The sequence below is a fragment of the Heliconius melpomene genome, chromosome 13, assembly GCF_056956725.1.
Source record: "Heliconius melpomene rosina isolate 202511_hmr_F chromosome 13, ASM5695672v1, whole genome shotgun sequence".
NCBI lineage: Eukaryota > Metazoa > Arthropoda > Insecta > Lepidoptera > Nymphalidae > Heliconius > Heliconius melpomene.
Window position 1 is genome coordinate 8543112 of NC_140401.1, and position 20100 is coordinate 8563211.

General features: G+C 32.2%; 3 protein-coding genes across 8 annotated transcripts; 2 read left to right on the forward strand and 1 right to left on the reverse strand.

Annotated features, from left to right (window-relative positions):
- The first annotated feature begins 68 nt into the window (after positions 1-68).
- On the forward strand, positions 69-2131 carry Naxe (NAD(P)HX epimerase). 4 transcript variants are annotated; one of them, XM_085196645.1, is made up of 5 exons: positions 69-280; positions 707-730; positions 812-1026; positions 1203-1526; positions 1834-2131. In XM_085196645.1, the coding sequence occupies exons 1-5, from the start codon at positions 272-274 to the stop codon at positions 2060-2062; spliced, it is 801 nt and encodes a 266-aa protein (XP_085052771.1). In that variant the 5' UTR covers positions 69-271; the 3' UTR covers positions 2063-2131. The 4 variants fall into 4 exon arrangements, with proteins under 4 accessions (XP_085052771.1, XP_085052772.1, XP_085052773.1 ...); XM_085196647.1 differs by lacking the exon at positions 69-280 and adding an exon at positions 426-514; XM_085196646.1 differs by lacking the exon at positions 707-730 and having other exon boundaries at positions 75-280.
- Positions 2132-2799: 668 nt separating this feature from the next.
- LOC146532846 (DNA sliding clamp PCNA) lies at positions 2800-6479 on the forward strand. Its single transcript, XM_085195754.1, has 7 exons — positions 2800-2934; positions 3143-3262; positions 3398-3504; positions 3989-4146; positions 4979-5095; positions 5388-5563; positions 5867-6479. Exons 2-7 carry the CDS (start codon positions 3149-3151, stop codon positions 5975-5977), a joined length of 783 nt encoding a protein of 260 aa, XP_085051880.1. The 5' UTR covers positions 2800-2934; positions 3143-3148; the 3' UTR covers positions 5978-6479.
- Positions 6472-16692, reverse strand: LOC146532847 (uncharacterized). 3 transcript variants are annotated; one of them, XM_085195752.1, is made up of 10 exons: positions 16582-16692; positions 14013-14331; positions 13497-13749; positions 12230-12546; positions 11718-11893; positions 11041-11166; positions 10496-10607; positions 9499-9639; positions 8862-9074; positions 6472-8313 (listed from the first exon to the last, which is right to left on the reverse strand). In XM_085195752.1, the coding sequence occupies exons 2-9, from the start codon at positions 14302-14304 to the stop codon at positions 8881-8883; spliced, it is 1611 nt and encodes a 536-aa protein (XP_085051878.1). In that variant the 5' UTR covers positions 14305-14331; positions 16582-16692; the 3' UTR covers positions 6472-8313; positions 8862-8880. The 3 variants fall into 3 exon arrangements, with proteins under 3 accessions (XP_085051878.1, XP_085051879.1, XP_085051877.1); XM_085195753.1 differs by lacking the exon at positions 16582-16692 and adding an exon at positions 14823-14974 and having other exon boundaries at positions 9499-9585; XM_085195751.1 differs by lacking the exon at positions 16582-16692 and adding an exon at positions 14823-14974.
- Between the last annotated feature and the right edge of the window lie 3408 nt (positions 16693-20100).

Genomic DNA, 20100 nt, shown 5'->3' on the forward strand with positions numbered 1-20100 from the left:
CTGTATTTCGCATGTAGCCGTAACATATTTTCACAGCTTTGCCAGTATCCCATACACAGCTGAGTAGACAGTGGGAACCTAGTGTTAAGACACTTCGTTTCCCACTTTCCGCCAAATTGTAAAGGCATTGCGTGTTGAGTGGCGGAACTCAACGCCGCGCTTTGCTTCGACACCAGAGCGAAGAACGAAAATATAAATTTAAATAAATACTTAACTTCCTCGAGTGGGGATCGAACTCACTATATATTTTCTCATATTCAAATAATTCATTATGAACCAGGTAGGTAATTTATAAAAATGGAACATAAAACAACAAGATAAAATGCCATACATATATGGCATCTAAATATATAACTAATAATATTTTTTTTTTATAATTTAAAAATAATATTTATAGGAATATAATAAAGATATTTAAAAAATTTTAGATAAGGTATCAAATGATGACATTACAAAAATTTACCTTATCCTTTGTATTCGGCCTTATAGAGTGGCCGTAGACAACATATAGTGTGTAAGCTTCCTATAATTTTGGTGTTTACAAATAGTATATGTTCCTTAATCATTATTAATTATATAGTATTTAAAATTGTTTAAATTATTTACTACTTAAAATTGTTTAAAATGTCAATCAATTATTGGTACACTACAATATAATATTATATTGATAGTCCTTTATTCTTTATTTTTATAAATGTTGTTTCAGAGACTGATAAGCAGTGCTATAGTGGTTTGTAAAAATATAAAGTTACTTATATTCCTCTCCAAGCATCATGAAATAAACTTATACATTAATCGTTATTATTTCTAGTTAAGAATTGCTAACCTCTACAGTGGAGGTGTAATGGCTTACAGTGGAAATCAAGGAAATAAATTAAGCAACAAAATGAATTATTTATCTCAAAGTAATGCAATTGCCTTGGATCAAGATCTCTTTAATGAATATAAATTTAGTGTTGATCAGTTAATGGAATTAGCTGGCTTAAGTGTAGCAACAGCTGTGGCGAAAGTATATCCACCCTCTTCGTAAGAATTATTTTCTTATTTTTACTTTACACTGGTTGCATCCTGCATATGGTAGAGTAGGTAAAGGGATCCTACTGTTAAGATACTACATTCCCCACCATGCATCACGAAATTTTTGAAACATTATGAATATATATTTCCTAAATTTTAATAATGGTTTTTAAAAAATATTTCAGGCATAAATCGGCATTAGTTATCTGTGGGCCTGGTAACAACGGAGGAGATGGTCTAGTGGCTGCCCGACATATGATTTTATTTGGCTACAAAGTAGATATATATTATCCAAAGCGCACTCCTAATCCTTTATATGAAAACCTTCTTAAACAGTGTGAAAAATTTGGAGTAGACCTTATTAATAATTTACCACCACCAGGAAACTTGGAAAATAATTATAATGTATTAGTAGATGCACTTTTTGGCTTCAGTTTCAAGCCACCGGTCAGAGAAGCATTAAAACCTGCTTTAGATGCCCTAATTACTTCAGGATTGCCAGTATGCAGGTATAACAGAAATTTATGGAAATTATAAACAAAAACCAATTAGTTATATATGATTATGACATGTATATTTTAGAAAACATAGTGAATTTTACCCCTTGGCTTTGGGTTAGACTTAGGGCTTGGGTACTGTTCAAAGGGCTTTAAGAAAGACACCAAAAGATTTCTTACATGCCAAAAGGCTTGTATGCTTTTTACAACTTGTTTCCTTTTTTTTTGCTAGGCCAACTACATTTATATATATATATCTATTCTAATATCTAGTATGTAATGGCACTTTAAATAAAAAAAACATTGTAATTTTTTTCAGTGTTGATATACCTAGTGGTTGGAATGTAGAGAATGGTCCAGAATCAGATGACTCTCTAAAACCTGATTTACTTATTTCTCTATCTGCGCCTAAATTATGTGCTAAACCTGAAATATTACAAAGTGCTAAGCACTATCTCGGTGGGAGATTCTTACCTCCTGGGATTATTGAGAAATATAATTTGACTTTACCAAACTATCCCAGTCAAGATCAAGTGGTGGAATTGTAATAAACAATGAATGTGATTCTATGAGTGATTTTTTTTTGGTTTTGTTGAATATTAAATGTTATAAGCAATTGTTTTCCTTTTATTTTATACAAACATTTAAAATAATTCAATGGAAAAATTTATTACGTATTGTTTTGTGAATGAATATATATTTTTTAAAAATATTGAATACTAAGATAAAGTGATCTAATTAAAGCATATTAAAATCTCCATTCTAATGTCTTCAAAAGTTTAATAAAGTACTTCTTAAATCAGCTTCATGCTGTATCCTGCACACAGCAGGGTAGGCAGAGGGAACCTAGTGTTAAAACACTCCCTTGCTCACTTTCCGCCGAACTCAGGAGGCATTGTGTGCTTAGTGGTGGAACTCAACGACGTGTTTAGCTTCCACACCAGAGCGAAGAAATGGAAATATAAATTTACATATTTAATTTCCTCGAGAGGGGATCGAACCCATAACCAGTCGCGTTTACGGTCACACGCTTATACCCCTACGCCATGACTGGCAAGTACTTCTCAAGTTTAATGAAATTTGAGTTATTTTGTAATTATTAGAATATTGAATATTTGTGTGTTGTGTTGTATTGGCCATTTATTGGTCAATTTATAATCGTTGAAAACGATTCATATAAAGTCAAATAAATAATGAATACTTAAATGGTATTTGAACAAATCGATGTTAAACGCAGGTGTTAATCTATATTTCTGAACAGAGTTAATATAAAAATTTTGACATTTCTCAATTTCGCGCTATTTTTTCCCGCTGTAACCGGCTTGTCTGTCATTTTTTGAAGAGGTCAGCGACGTGACGCTAGCAATTGAATCTAAACTAACGTTTATTATTATTCTAGAATTGTTAAGTGAACCTTCCTGTGAGTAATCTTCCTAAATATTGCTATAATTGTTACATTTCTTGTTTATATCTTTCTAAATAACTAGTTTCATATCGGTCACATACCGCCTTTATTAGTCAATGTGTATTCCTAATTCCACTTAGAATAACTGAAAAGTTCACCTAAGTCAATCTGTTTTTATATTAAATACCGTATAATAAAATATTAAAGATTTTTTTCTTAAAAGGTGAAAATGTTTGAGGCACGCCTTTTACGTAGCTCCATCTTGAAGAAAGTCCTTGAGGCCATCAAAGATCTTCTAACACAAGCAACGTTTGATTGTGATGATAATGGAATACAATTACAAGTAAGATATCCGAAATATATCTAGATTTTTTATGATATAAAAAGTATTTATAACTAATTCTATGCTGTAAACTATTCTATTTAATACTACAGAATGTATACTTCAGAATCATAAATAGCTATGTTGTTTTTTTAGGCTATGGATAACTCACATGTCTCCCTTGTCTCTCTAACACTGCGGGCAGATGGTTTTGATAAGTATAGATGTGATAGAAATATATCCATGGGAATGAATTTAGGAAGGTAAGATTTATAAAAAAATATATTTTGCAATATACAACTGTTGCTTATGTATATAAAAATATGATTGTAGTTTTTTAAACTTTATTTGAAAATACAACAAACTTAATGGAATAATATTCTTGCAATTATGTTAAAAACATTGTGTTGTAGCGGCACAGCATTTGTATTTTCAATTCCAGCTGTGTCAAATGAATTAAATGTTATATAATAACAAGTGTTGAGATGCACAACTCAACACACAATGTCTCGTAAGTTGGTGGTGGGTTGGAATTGAACACAGGGTTCCCTTTGCCTACTCTGATATATTTTGGAAACCACAAAACCAAAAAGGAAACTTGAAATATATGTAATACAAAGTGACAAGTGATTGTAATTTTTTTCTTTTCTTTGCTTTATTATTGTAACAAATTGAAAATCTTTATATGCATGTAAAAATAAATGAACTACTTTTTAAATATTGATATTATTTACTTGTTCTATTTAGTATGTCAAAAATATTGAAGTGTGCCGGTGACAAGGACACAGTAACAATGAAGGCTCAAGACAATGCAGACACTGTCACATTTGTGTTTGAGAGTCCTAACCAAGAGAAGGTGTCAGACTATGAAATGAAACTCATGAACTTGGATTTAGAACATTTAGGTATTTATGGCTTATTTATGGCTCTCTTCCTGAGATTTGTGTGTACTAATAAACTCTTCAACTTTATAATATTGATGGAGAGTATAGAACTATAGATTAAAGTAAACTTACAATATAATATCTACAATTAATATTTTCATATAAACTCATAAATATATACATTACCAGCTTCACACTGTATCCCATACACAGCCTGGTAGGTAGAGGGAACCTAGTGTTAAGACACTGTTCCCCATTTTATGCCGATTTCTGGAGGAATTGCATGTCAAGTGGTGGATCTCAATGCCATGTTTCGTCCCAACACCAGAGCGGAGAAATGAAAATATAACAAATAAATATTTCATTTCCTCAAGTGGGGATTCCACCCACAATTCAAATAAGTCAATTTTACAGTCACACTTTGTGCCCCTCTGCCATGACTGGCCTAAATATGTATATCATTTTATATTTTATTGCAAGTATTTGTATTTAATTTATTTCTTATAGTTTGGTGGAATGTTATAGTTTGCCACAAATGTCTTCAATTTTTATATCCCAATGGAAAATTATTCAATAAATATATTTAAAATAATTAAATACATAAATTTAATTAAATTATTAGTCATTTAATTATTTCTTAAAGTTTATTTGGACTGTTATGTATCTGCATCAGGTGTAGAAGTCTTCACACTCAAATATAGCCTAGGTCCTGCCCAGAGCTAAAAGCTACACAACAAAAAAGTTTCATTCAAATCAATGCAGTAGTTTGGAAAATATTGTGATTATAACTGTTGAACTTTATAATATTAGCATTGATGTGAAACAAATATTTCAAATGAGTATGTTCTTGTAGGTATACCTGAAACTGAATATAGCTGTACTATCCGACTTCCAAGTGCGGAGTTTGCAAGAATCTGTCGTGATTTATCTCAGTTTGGAGAATCTATGGTCATTTCATGCACAAAAGAAGGTTGGTAATTTAAATTAGGTTATTGATTGTATCATGTCAAAATATTTATTTTTTTCATTATAATTTTATTCCTAAGAATGACATATAGAATCATCATGTGTTAAGAGACCAAACTCATTACCGCACTTTCTCTAATTCTCGGTTTTTTTTTCTACCTTTTTTTTATTCTCATGCTGTATAGCGAAAATGAAAATAACAATTGAACCCACAACTATCATATTTAGCTGACACTGTAAATTGTCTATAATGATTATATTTTAACAAGCAATTAACACAAAACATAAATTTCCAGGTGTAAAATTCTCAGCGACCGGTGACATAGGTTCGGCCAATGTGAAGTTAGCGCAAACCGCATCCATTGATAAAGAAGAAGAAGCTGTTGTCATTGAAATGGATGAACCTGTGACCCTCACATTTGCCTGCCAATATCTTAATTACTTCACTAAAGCTACGTCTTTGAGTCCACAGGTATTTTAAAACATAATTGATTGAACATGCAAACATTGTGGGTTCTACTCCCACTGGAAGGAATGTAATATTTATATTTCATTGCTCTGGCAATGAATCAAAGCATGGAGTTGAAACCCACTATTCAATATTCAATACTTCAAGAACTCGGCTGAATGTTGGGAAAGTGAGTGTCCTAATGAAGAACAGAATGTTTTAACACTAGGTTCCCAGGGTCCCTCTGTGCTTGCTATGTACGAAATAAATCGTGAAACTGAAAAAAATATATTTCTTAAAAATTTACGTAGTCCCGTTTACTTTCAGGTCCAATTGTCAATGTCAGCTGACGTGCCGCTGGTCGTCGAATATCGTATACCGGACATCGGTCATATTCGTTACTACCTCGCGCCTAAAATTGAGGAAGAAGATAGTTGAATTAATTATATTTCCCTTAACATTTTCTTTCAATTATAATTATGTTGGTAAAATATGTACAATATGTATTAGAATACATTATTGTTGGAAATTACACCTGTGAGATTAATTTAACAATAAAAGTAATAACCACTATGTTGTTAAATATAAAAAAGCTCCTTAATTGCCTAAACAAAAAATATGAAAAATAGGAGGCCGTCGTGGCGCAGCGGCTCCGTGTTTGACTGTAAACGTGTCAGTTGTGGGTTCGATTCCCATTCATGGGAATGAAATATTTTCATATTGCTCTCAACCTGCAATGTTTCAAACATTAGGTGAAAAGTGCATAACGGAGTGCCTAAACAAGTTAAGTTCCGTTTGTCTATTATACTTTGTGGGATACTATGTGAAACTAAAAGTAATATTAGATCTATAAACAGGTGTAATTTAATTTACAACAATAAAAAAATTGTGATAAAGCGGGAGCAACATTTTTTATATTTTATTAAAAGCAATTATGATATCCAAATGTTTTATTATGACACTATCTTATAAAATGTTACACTATTCCACATCCATGTTTCACATGAGTATTGAAACAAAATAAATTAATTACTAATTAAAATATAAATATTTCTTATTATATAAATAAGGAATGGTATTTGAGATCCTTAAGACAAATTATTCCTTTATTACCTACAATTATTTTCTTATAGAATGGATAATTCAAAAAAAATATTTTCAATTCAATTAAAACTGTCAATCGAAAACAGCTTGATTTTAAGCAGCTATTAATTAAAATAATGTGCCTTAAATATTAACTTAAATAATTATTTCTTAAAAACAACTTTTAGTAATAAAAAAATGTTATTGGTATCTCTTGAATTATAAACTGGTTTACTGACTAATAAAAAAATATATATTTAAAATAAATGTGCATTTTTTAACTGAACATAGTTTCTTAATTAAAACTAAAATAAAAATACTACTTGCAGACTAGTAAAAATCACAAAGACTTAATACTCTTAAATATCTAAAGTTTAAAGTATAGTATATATAAGTATAATATATATAATACAAAATAATTAGTTTTTGTTTTATCATTAATAAAAACTAAATTTAATATTAATAATAAAATTTAGGAGGGTGGGCAGATACTGTGCACCAAACTCGCTGCCATACTTAATAAATTTTTACACTAAACTATTGAAAGCAATGTTAAATATAAATGTAAAAATTTTATGGAATTTGTCAGATGACTTCAACAAAAAGTATTAATGATAAATATGTTATGATTGGATAATAAAATTGACTTTACTAAAAAATGCAATTTGAAAGTAAGGGTACAGGACATAATCCAACTTTATAACGTAATTATAAAAACACTTGCGGGATTTTGAAAACGAAATGAATATTCTTTTCATTTTGATTTTCGAATAGAGACGAAATATCCATTCTATTTATGTTCTGTTCCTATGACAATGGCGTTCCGAACCATTCTATTTATCAATATGTATTTGAAACGTAATTTGCAATACTAAAACACAAATTGTATGCTTAATAACAAAATTCCAAACGACGTGGTTAATTTATCACTGAACAAATTTAAAAAAGTGGTAAAGCACAGGCTCTGCCAAAAAGCATATTACTCTGTTAAAGATTATGTTCGCGATAAAGATGTTTGGAAATGAGTTGCTCTATTTCTAAGTTAGAATTGTTAATTGTAATTGTAATTTGTAACAAATATTGGCAGTTAAAAAGAGTGGCCATGAGTTTCTTTGCCTGTATGTTCTCATGAGCTCAACCATTTGAACGGGCTTTTTTCAAGTCAAAATTGCACATTTTTTTTTGGTTATTTTGTTTTGCATTTTTTTCTACTTTTATGACATGTCCAAGTAAATGTTAAGCATTTTTATGGAATAAAGATATTTTGACTTTGACTTTAATCGAACTACTGTACTGTATGTAATTGTTTAATGGTAACTATCACTAGTAAAATTTATTATTACTTACAGAAGTTGTCGCTCTCAAGTTAGATGTAAGACGGCTGCGCAGACTTGATTTGGGATTTTATTTTAATTTTGACTACTTCCCGTGTGAACAAAGCATAATGTGCAAATTCAGAAAGCCTAACTTCAGGGTGACCGCGTCTCGTCAACCGTACTGTACAAGTTAGAATATCTATCAGTTTAGTAATATTTAGTGTAAATACAAAGTAGGCAGCGAGTTTAAGAGCAATTATTTCCACTTCTTGGCGGAGAAGAGCACCGCGCGCTGTTTGAGGAACAGCGAGTAGCTCTGCTTGCGGAGCGTGTCGGCGCGCACGGATACAAACGACCGGCGGCCACGACCCCTACCTGTAAAATAAATAAATGAACTAAATTATATATTAAACATTATAAATCTTCTGTGTTTCAAATAAAATACTCGCTATCCAAACGCCCGCCTAATATTATTCCTCTATAGCAAAATTATAAAAATATATATTTAGAAGAAATGTAGCCAACATGTATTATTCTGATATATACGAGTATGACGGACACTAAATTACGTTATAGTTTAATCTAAATCAGTTTAGCAGTTCTTACGTAAAGTGTCACAAACTTTCCCATTTATAGTATTGGCAGGAGGAATATAGAAAAGACAGATGTACACATCTATACTTTTAACAAAATGGTAACGGTGTCTGTACATGAATGAGTATAAGTATAAGAAAAAATGTTATTGGTGACAATTAATAACATAATAGAACCAAAAACAATGATTTTTTTAAATTTTTGTCTGTGTGTATGTTCACACTATACTCATAACCGAAGCGAATTTATTTTCAGTTTTCACTATTGTATTTTGGCAAGTAGTACTAATTGCTAGGAAACTAAATTATTTATATAAATATTCAACCAACCTGCCCCCCCTCCACGTCCTCAAGACTCCCTCTTGACCTCGCTGGGCCCGGGCGCGGGCGCGGGCGTGGGAGCGGGGGCGGGCGAGGGCGGGTCGTCGTCGTCGAGGCGGGCGGGGCTGATCACTTGGTCGTGGAGCGTGCGCAGATGTCGTAGCAGGTTCGATTTAACGTTGAAGCCCTTGTTGCAAAGGCCGCAGACGAATGGACGTTCACCTGGATTTGAGTTGAGGGGAAAATTGACAAAATTTAATGGCAATCGACAATTGTTAACAATTGATCATTTGTTTGCACGGAAAACACATTTAACAAATTATTAATCGTTAATTATAGCGTGGCAAATGATTGACATACAATTGATTAATTTAAAATTCTCATTAATCATATTCTGTGCACAAACAAATGATCATTTAATAAGTTCTGTGATTTTCACGATTATTACACATTTTAAATGAAACTATTTAAACCGGATTAATCGCGTATATTTAGTATTATACATTATTGGAAAACCAACATTTCAAATGGAAATCCGGTTAAAATTGTTTCATTTAAAATTATAATTGGCTCCTACCCTCTGCCAAACCCTGCTATATGCGGGATACAGCGTGGGACTAAAGAAGTACATAAACTGGCCACTAACCTGTATGCGTCCTCATATGTATCAACATGGACGCGTGCGACGGGAACATCTTCTTGCAGTGCGTACATGTTTTATTTTGCACACCCTCTGTGAAACGATTGTGACGTTTTGGTGGTGCACTGTTGTTTGATATGGCCAATTCTGAACAAGTTACATCGAATCAAAATTTATATTTCATATTGGAAATGTTAGAGAAACATGAGAAAATAGTATTTTGACACTCGAATATTTAACTATTTAATAGTTGGAACATAACTGAAGTCATGAATCATCATGAGTGTAGCGCATGAGACGCGATACTATTTAATTCTATTGAAATTTTAATTTTAATAATAATAATATTTTTTTGTTTTAAAATGTACGGGGACGGTGTGTTCGATACGATGTTGCGTTGTCAAGAATTAGCCACATACATAACAATCATGTTTCAGCTATGTTAGTTAGGTGAGGTAAATAAATAAAAACAGAAAAATCACTCGTATATAAAATATAGAGATTTAACTAAAATATTTAATGGTCCTCAAATTTGAATATTAATTAATATTTAATGTAATAAAGTATAATTTGGACAAGTTTAAATTTGCACATGAATTATATATTTTTTTATCTTCACGTATATTAGCATCATGTCACAACTCATTTTTAGCTTTTATAATTTAGGGATATTTGGTGCTGTAAGAAATACTAAGGAAACTAGGTTCCATCTATAACATGAACTACCACACAAAAATTAAAGCAATGTCCCTTTTTTAGTATGAATAATAAATAATAAAACAAATTTTAATGCATAAGTTCTACTTTATCCTTTTATCTCTTGAAGTTCACAAAGTTTATCATAATTTCTAAGTTTATCCTATTTTAACATAAATATGAGAAAATGAAATCAGAAACTTATAATTAAAAAAAAAAGTGAATTGTTTAATTTTTTTGATATATATTTTATTAATTGAAATAAATATTTAAACGATAATAAATAATAATAATAAAAAAAACTAACCAGATTCGGTGTGTGTGCTCTGTATATGGCGGACCCACTCGGCAGGATTTGGGAAGTGCTTCTGACAGAGGTCACATTTTAGCAACGCCATTGTTTCTTCAGTGTCATCACTCTGTTTAACATTAATTTTGTTATTAACTAGCGACCCGACCGTGGCTTATCCGCTAAATTTATTGTACAAATAATACAAAAATATTTAATAAATTGTAGCCTATGTAATATTTTGATGTATAAGTTATATTACTGTAAATTTTCATCTAAATTCGTTTAGTGGTTTTTGTGTGAAAGTGGCACAAATCCATCCATATCATAAAAACGTAACAGATCGTTGTCTGTACATAAAAGGTATACGTGAAAAATTATTATTGGAGGCGTTTATTAACGAAATTGAATCAACGTCGTGCTTTGTCTCGATTTAATGAGAATCGAACCCATAACGAACATATAACAAACATACAATTTGAATGAATAATATGAATAAAAAAATTGAAAAATATGAATAATATACTATATTAACTCTATAAAGTAGTTGGCTTAGCACTCACGGCGGAGCGGTGCTTGCGGCGGCGCGGATGGTGGTGGTCGCGCGCGTGGTGCTGCACGTGGCGCACCCATGCGGCCGGCACTGTGAAGACCTCCGCGCAAAGCTCGCACGCCAGCGGGCTGTACAGCTGCGGGGCACAGGTAAATGGGACTATTTATAGTTTTTTGCTGATCAAAAATGCATACTCGTACAAATAAAAAAAACGAAAAATTGTCTGTATATCTTGTGTCAAAACATTCCATTCTCTACTTTCCACTCAACAAATTGCGTGTTGAGTGGAGAGTGGAGATCTTTAAAATGTTTCACGTAATACTTTTTATTATCTTCACGCTGTATCTCGCATATAGCAGGGAGAACAAAGGAAACAGAAGGAGAATCAAACCCACAACCGTCGCGTTTACTGAAAAACAGTGTTGTAGACTGTGAGGCCAAACAACATTTATTGAAATTCTTTTCCTTTTACCATTTTATATTTTTTATTCTATATTTATAATTTTTTTATTTAATCCTTTATAATTTTTATTCATATTTGTATTTTATATATATTTCTTTTCAATTATAATTAAAAGTTATTTTAGTATAAGACATATAATTGTTAGGATCCTTAATTACTATAGCACTAAACAACGGTATAATATGAATAACTACTCTAAATTCGATAAAACTCAAAGTACATACCAGGCTCTCCTCTTCTATATCCATATCATCTATAGGTTCGGATTTAACACTCATTTCAGCTTGAAACATTTCCGCGATGGATCTTTCTTCTTCCTCGATGCTGCTCGCGTCCCATTCAGGCTCATCTTTTATTTGTGTTTCTGTATTTAATTCTATGGTACTATGTGTAGATTTTTCTAAAAAAAAAGATTGTTCATTTTGCTTAAAAAATTAAACGACTTTTATGGCAACAGTTTTTAATTAAGGCCGTTGTGGCGCAGTCAAGTAGGGGATGACGATTAAGCGCAACAATTATTTTCGATCACAATCGAGGGAATGATTATATATAAATTAATTTCATAGACAAGTGTTGCGTTGAGTTCCGCCACTAAACACGTAATGTCTCGAATTTGGAAGGTGGAATGGCAGGTGGATAGTCTGGAATCTAAATTCCTTTATACAGCGTAAACACAAAAAAAAAGAAACCTGAAAAGAAACCTAAACAAAATTCAAAATTAATATAAATCACTTACTAGAACTAATAGAAGCATTATCCTGTTCATCATTATCCTTAGATTCCTCTGTTTCAGTAACGTCAATCTTTTGTCGTTTTCCATATTTCCTTTCAGCCGCGTGCCGTCTCAATATACGTGGTGGCGGAGTATCATCACTATCTTCTACATTAGATATAGTAACAGTAGATGGTGCTGGCGCGGTTATAGTTGTTGTGTCTGTTGTGGGGGCGGGAGCTACCAGTATAGTCTGGTTCTTGGGAGCTCCAGGACGTAGTGCTTGAGCGCCTTCTGTCGTTTTGATGAACACTAGCTTGGGTGGACCGATGAACATTGGCCTGAAAGTGGAATCAATTAATAGGTTAAATGTAGGTTTTTAAAATTTCGACTATATATACTTTACACAATTACACAATTTTCCATTGCCAATGACATTCTTTGTCTGGTTCACCAGAACCAGGCCTAAGTGAAATCGAATCCACAACCGACGGGTCGTCAAATGACGTCATAATGCAACTGAGCTATGACGGCTCCTATTTGTTTTTAATGTTTCAAATCAGCTGTATCCCGCACACTGCAGAGTAGGCAGAGGTAAGCTAGTGTTAAAACACTCTGTTCATTTTAAAATCTTTAGTTTGTGTTTTAGTTCTATGTAAATAACCATATGCACATAAAAAAAACATTTATTTTATTTATATTTTTAATATATACCCAAAAAAAATTCTAATATCTTCTTTATAATAACTGATAACACTCTACAGGCAAATTTGGTCTGAACAATTTTTGTCTATATTATGACTATTATTTTTTTAATATTCTCCCTAATTCTGCCTGCTACTTGCCTAAACCAATTTGTTTTTTTCTTATAAAACTTTAAATAAATCACATTTCTTAATCTTATATGTATATTCATGTCTATTTTTATGTTTTTATTCATATACATGTTTGATGATGCTGGTTTGTGATTATAGTATTTTCTTTGAAACAACCTACTACTTAAAAAAATATATAGATACTAATAGCTAGGCCTGTAACTTCTGTGTGTGTTGACAGTTAATTATTTTGGTATTAAAAAATTAAAATTTAATCAATATTTTGGTTTTGGTTGATAAATAAATAAGTTATACAAAAATTCATATAACTTTTTGAAATTAATTATAATAAATGTTAAGTCATTTCTTATATTACTTAATTCTTAAAATAAAAAATGATAAATGCCTCCAATTGTTTTGTTATGTATTATACATAAATATTATTTTTATTATAAATAAATAAATTATAATATTACCTTGTAACACCACCTGGTTGTTGAACAGGTGTAAATGTTTTAAGTAATTTATCATCTTTCTTAACAGTAATCTTAGGCTGTTCCTCTGGCTTCTTTGCAGGTTTCGGCACATTAGTTGAGGTGGTATTAGTTTTTTCTGCTGGCGTAGAGTCACCCCCAGCTTCATCAGTCTGTCTCCATAATCCCCTGATCTTGAGGACTTCCCCGGCTTTTAATACAGTGTCTAGGACTTCATTTGAGACTGTTGTTTCACCTAAAAATATTATACTATTATATTATAATTTCTATTAACATTATAAAACAAATACTGAAATTATTTTCTTATATACAGGATTTGTAATATTTATAAATAAAAAATATATTTAAAATTTATTTAGTTACATATGTTTGTTTTTCAAAAGATATTGGTGGTAAGATTTAAAAATGTAATTCACCAAATACTGTATTTATAAACACCAAGTTAAAGTAAGTATAAACTAATAAATAATAGTAATTATAGCTACTTTGACCACTTACCTTTATACATATACTCGACCAGTATTTTAAGAGCTTTGGTTGAAATTTCTGAAGGTAACACAACATAGAGCATTCCTCCCATACGGGTCACTGTACGCTGGCCTTCGAACAAGCTGCATAAGTATACACTGCAGGAACTTAATATAAACTTGTGAGCCGGGATTTGTGACCCGTCCATTGTGCATAGAACTACATCGGTAAATCTCTCCGACCGCAGCAGGGCCGCCACAGAACCGTTTAAATGGGAACTGTGGGAATGCCATTTTAATTGATACGTGTCCGTCGACGTCATTCTATATCATTTTCAGTTTTACTTGTGCTAAAACAACATAATAAATATATTAAATGCACTGTTACTAAAATCAATAGCGGTTAGTTGTATTGTTTACAATAGAAACTATTGCCAAAACAATGGCTCTACCAAGAATCTGAAACTCATTTTATTCTCGCATGATTAATTTGTGTCGCTATTATAATAAATCATTTGTCCTGTAAGTATAAATAAAAGTCAAGTTTATTGTTTAGATGAGTAAATTGATTAAATTACGCGTTTTAAAATATAAACACTATAATTCCAAAACACTAACAGCAATAAATAATCCAAAATCTAGTAGCATAGTAGGGGAAACGGTTTTCGTTAATCAAAACAAATAATATATAAAAAATAATTTCAGAAACTTAACTAGCCAGTGTTTACTCAAAATTAACAACAATTAAAATTATTTATTGCAACACATAAAATCAAACAAATTGGGCAATAAGAAAAAAATCGATAATATTATTAGATAAAAAAATGACTTCCGGAATTACCTTTTTTTTAAATAACCGTTAACATGTACATATATGAACAGTAACGGTACGACATTTTAATAAGATTATTAACATAAAAAATCACTCAATAAAACACTTTTTAATGAAATGTGTAGCGCGCAACCACCGCGTGCGATCCTCGAATCCGGTGTGCGGCGGCTGCGGCTCTAAAATCGATAGAATTCGTATTGATTTAACTCGAAAAGCGGGGTTGGTTTATCTGATCGATCCAAGGCGCGTCGCGTCGGGCGGCCAGCGTCGGTGCGCGCGCGTGCGCGGCCGGCGCCCGCCCTGCAAGCTGCAGTGCCCTACGCCACCCTGTTCACGCGCAAACTATAATCGCACCTATTATTATATGTGTATTGTACAGTACGCTATCCCGGGCGCTAGGCACAAGGGAGACTATTTTGTCATCGTGTAATCATGCTTTTACAGACGAAACGTCCATCATGATGTACAGTTTTTGAAAATAGCTTTTTTTTAATTAATAATGTTTATAAGAGACGTAAGTTACAACCTACAATTGTCTTAGTAATATATATATAATTTAATATTGACATAATTTTATATTTTTATTTTTAGCAAACACATTTTAAATATACTTATTACAAGAGATCGAAATTGAAATTACCGATTTTCCTTACTAATGGAATAACAGCGTAGCCGATGATTCGTAAAAATTAATATAAGTATTGAAGCACTTTTGTATTTGTATGTACAACTCAAACCAATGCGGAAAACTAAATTGTCAACATTTGACTAGGTTGCATTTTTAAGTCCTGTCTTGAGTTTGAGTATAACTCTAGCAATAGGTAAATAATTTTATAAGTTCCTTTTTTTTATTTCGGCAGGAGACTCAATTGTAAGGGGTCATTATTTAATACTGCCTTAGTGTATATTTTTTTAATAAAAAAGTTTCCTCCCTCCCTGATTTTTATTTTTTTATATCTAAGTAGAAAATATTTTTATTTTTGTAATTTTTAAAAAGTTTTATAGTTTTATATTAGGATTTTTTAGGCAAGTACAGCTCGTTGGCAGTTTATTTATATTTTACTAGCGGACGCGCGCAGCTTCACCTGCGTATTGCTTAGGGGTGAATTCTAATAAACCATATAACACGTGTTCAATGAAATATTTTCAAGAGTCTGAATTTCAAATTTTATAAAAATTGGTGTCGATTTAATTTTTTTTCCATACAAACTTACAACCCGTATTTCACCCGTTTAGGGTTAAAAATTTTCAAAATCCCTTCTTAGTGGATGTCCAGATTACGAAAGTAAACATCTGTCCAAAGTTCACGTTTCTACGCACAGCGGTTACGGCTGTGCGTGCGTCTTACCTCAGTCAGTGAGGACAAGTCCTTTTATATATATAGATTAATCAAACAAAAAAATAAATGAGTATATAGATCACTTGTATCCGTAGTGTTGGCACAAATTTAAATAAAGGCAATGAACGAACACACGGAACACATAGCGACTTCCAATACCAATCAAGGAGTATTTATATCTATACAAGTACTTACTACAAAAAAGTAAGTTTGGAACAAGTAAAAAGACATACACATAGATTGTTTTACTTTAGTATACCTAATCAATTTTAGAGTATGTCGTAGCCCAGAGACACAGGTGCACTATCTGATTTAAACTCGACGGTTGTTGGTTCGTTTCATCAAGACAACGCGCGGTGTTGAGTATTCTCGGAGATATAGCGGAGGGAGGAGAACGGAATTTCTTTACATGAAGTTCACTCTACTTACCTCTCTGCGAGAAATGAAAGAAGACGAGAGCGATGAAATGATATAATTGAAATCTAATTATTCACCCGAGGTAGCATCAAAGTCAACCTTTTCGCTTAAAGACTCAGCACTTTGGTTTTTAAAAATATATATTAATATATAATATCATAAACATAGCCATAGGCATAGCAAGTAACCCTCTGGGGGCGGGAGTCGCGGATCGCGTGCGCAGACAATATTGATTTTTCTACCCCGGTACCCGGCACAAATTGCCGTTCCCTATATGCATATATATACGTAGGTACCTAGTTGCTATTGATCTATGAATAGACAATTTCCGATTTAATATCCTTCTATAATGGCTCAGATTCAATTACAAGTAAAACAACCGAGTAGAGTTTAGGTCCGAAATATTTTTCTAATGTTTTTTTCCAGCTTGTGTTGCAAGGCAGGTAGGAAAAATCTGGAAACCTAGAGTTAAGATATTCATTAAGACATTTCCATTATCATTTTCCGCCGAATTTTTGAGGTATTGAGTGTTGAGTGGCGAAACCGCGCTTTACCGCTCTACCAGAGCGAAGAAAATGAAAATATTCAATATTTCGTTTCTTTGAATGGGGATCGAATCGAACCCACAAGCCATCGCGTTTACAGGCGCACGCTTATGGCGCTGCGCCACGACTGGTCTCTAATGTGTTTTGCCTTTGTTTTTATTTACTAAGTTTGGTCTGCTTTTATTTTTTATACTAGTGGATCCGAACGCCCGCTTAAACTATACCAATATTTATTAAATATATTTATGAAATAATTTTTTTTCAATAGAGAGGTGCGTTAAGCAAGCTCATTTTGGGTGACGATTTCTAACAACAAACTTTGCAAATTGTTGTTTATGAACGGTCCCATAGCGACGGTTGTTATTAGCATGGTGGAATCAATTGCATGTCAAATTAATAAGTATTTTAATATATTGGTATATATGGAAAATATTACAAATATGACATAAAAAAGTATCCTATGTTCATCCCGAGACCCTCAAGTATCTCTGTATGAGTATTTTATCACAATTAAATTAGCGGTTTGGCCCTGATTGCGTAAAAGAAAGACAGACAGACATATTACTTTCGAATTTATAATATACTAGCGACCCCCTTGCGGCTTCGCCCGCTTTTACTACTGGATTATTCATATAATGTATGTTTGCAAAGCACTTAATATAATGTGAAAATTAATTAAACCCTAATGCAACCCGCATTTTCGTAGTTTCAATAAGGATTTTCCAATTGTTTTACACAGCAAGGATTTTTTAGTAGGTACCGTAATTTTAAATCTGTGCTACTAATCTTTTCAAGTACTTATTAAAATATATTTAAATGACTATTTTTAGATAGTTAAATGACTATTTTTAAACGGAAGAAATTATAAACTTAAATAATAATTAAATAGAATGCATCGGCCGGGAATCAAACACGGGCCGCCCGCGTGGCAGGCGAGCATTCTACCACTGAACCACCGATGCGTGTAAGGCAGGCGGGCGCGGCGGACGCATGGCGAGTGGCGAGCCGTTTCACAGCAAGGATTTTTTGATATTGTAACAACTTCTAAAGTACTTATTAAAATGAAAAACAGTAAAGACAGTTTTGATCTACATTAAATGGCCAACGTAACTAATGTACTTATTTATATGCTGAGAGTAAGGGATAAGTAAAACTTGAGTCGATACTGCTGAAGTGTCAACGACGTGATGTGTCAACAATTAAATGCGTTTTTCTCTTAAACTATTCGCAATTTCGAAATTGTGTAAAAAGCAAATTTTATCTTCGTTTAACGTAGAAAATTAATAAAGTATTTTAAAGGATAAGGATTAATACCATTATGGAAAAATATCCCTCACAATAAAAAATATATTGAAATTATTATTTTTAGACAGAAATATGATCACTACACGTTATCCTTAAAAGATAAAAATATGCTCTCGCGGACTTTTTTGTAGATCTTATTGAGAGGAACAATACTTCAGTACATTTTTTTCATGTAGTACTTACCATTAAAGCAGCGCATGCACGAAAGTGTCTCAGCGGGTAGGACTTTATTCATATTTTTCGTATTTATGTTAATTTACATAAGAATGTACAAATAATAAACTATATATAAACCTTCTACGAAAAATACTCGACCTAATGGTGAAAACCGCAATAAAATCCGTTGGGTGGTTTAGAAGAAGAAGAGTTAGAAACAACAGACAGACACGAAAAGCGACTTTGTTTTATAAGATATAGGATGTATGGATTATTAATGTAACTTGTATACGGAAATATAAACTAGTTAGTTATAGTTAGTAGTTGATATCAATAGATTAAAAGTGTCCGACTATTTCAGCTCACACCGTCGCGGTGCAGGGGCACATGGATGCGATTGTAACGCGACGGTCTTAGGTTCGACCCCAACAGGACTTGGGAACAGAGTGTTATAACACTGGATTCTGTCGCCTACCTTGCTGTGTGCGGGATACAGGGTGAAGCTGATTTTTTTAATGTATTTATGTACATATACTTAATGTAAAAATAATTTTAAGAGCCTTTGTTTCTTATAAGTGTAGCTTAAGCTAAACATTGATATTATAATATTTTCTTTTATAATATTTTTTTATAATTAAGTTATAATAGCCAATGTTTTTTTCGATCATGAGGTTAATGCTGTTAGCCCTATTGGCTTTTACAGGGACAACGGGAGGAGTTTACTTTGTCCCTGAACAAATGCAAGCACTATGTGGCTGCTTGTGAGGATTGTAAGGGGCATCCAATGCGGGACTCGAACTTCGGCTTGCGGCCGTTGAGCGGACTGGGAAATAGCCAAGAGTACTCAAAGAATATGTAAAATGATCTTTACAGATTATAAATTAATACAAATATATACACATACTATTATTTTCAGTTGGTGGAAAATTGCTCATTTATATATGACGGCAAGGTGTAAACTTAAAAATACAAAACGTTGATGTTAATAGCAGAATGGCGTGACAATTGGGCGGTATTTTTTTAATTTCAGCTTTACGCTGTATCCCGTACGTAGCAGGGTAGGCAGAGAGGTTATGAAAACCTAGTGTTGTGGCACTCTGTTCCCTTTAAGACATTTCCGTTCCGGGGCTATTAGTTGAGAGTAAAATAAATTGATTTATTAAATACACTTTACCTGTCTTATAAATAAAAAAAATATTTAAAATAGGTTTACTAAGCTACTAAGATGAGAAAATAGGAATGTATAAAATATGAATTAAATTCAAATTAAAATTATGCGAAAAGCAAAGCTAAAGACACATTTTAAAAAAGGGACCTTATCATAATAATCCAAGGAAATCAATTTTAAATCAAAAGTATTACTAAAAATATAATATATTTTTTAGCAATACTTTTAATATAAAATATATTTTAGCGAAATAAAATAATATAGCTCAGTTCATTTCTTATATTATGGCATTCCGAGCGTGCCAAAATATGGTTGATTGATTGATTTCTCGAAATATGGCGTTTCGAGCGTGCCAGT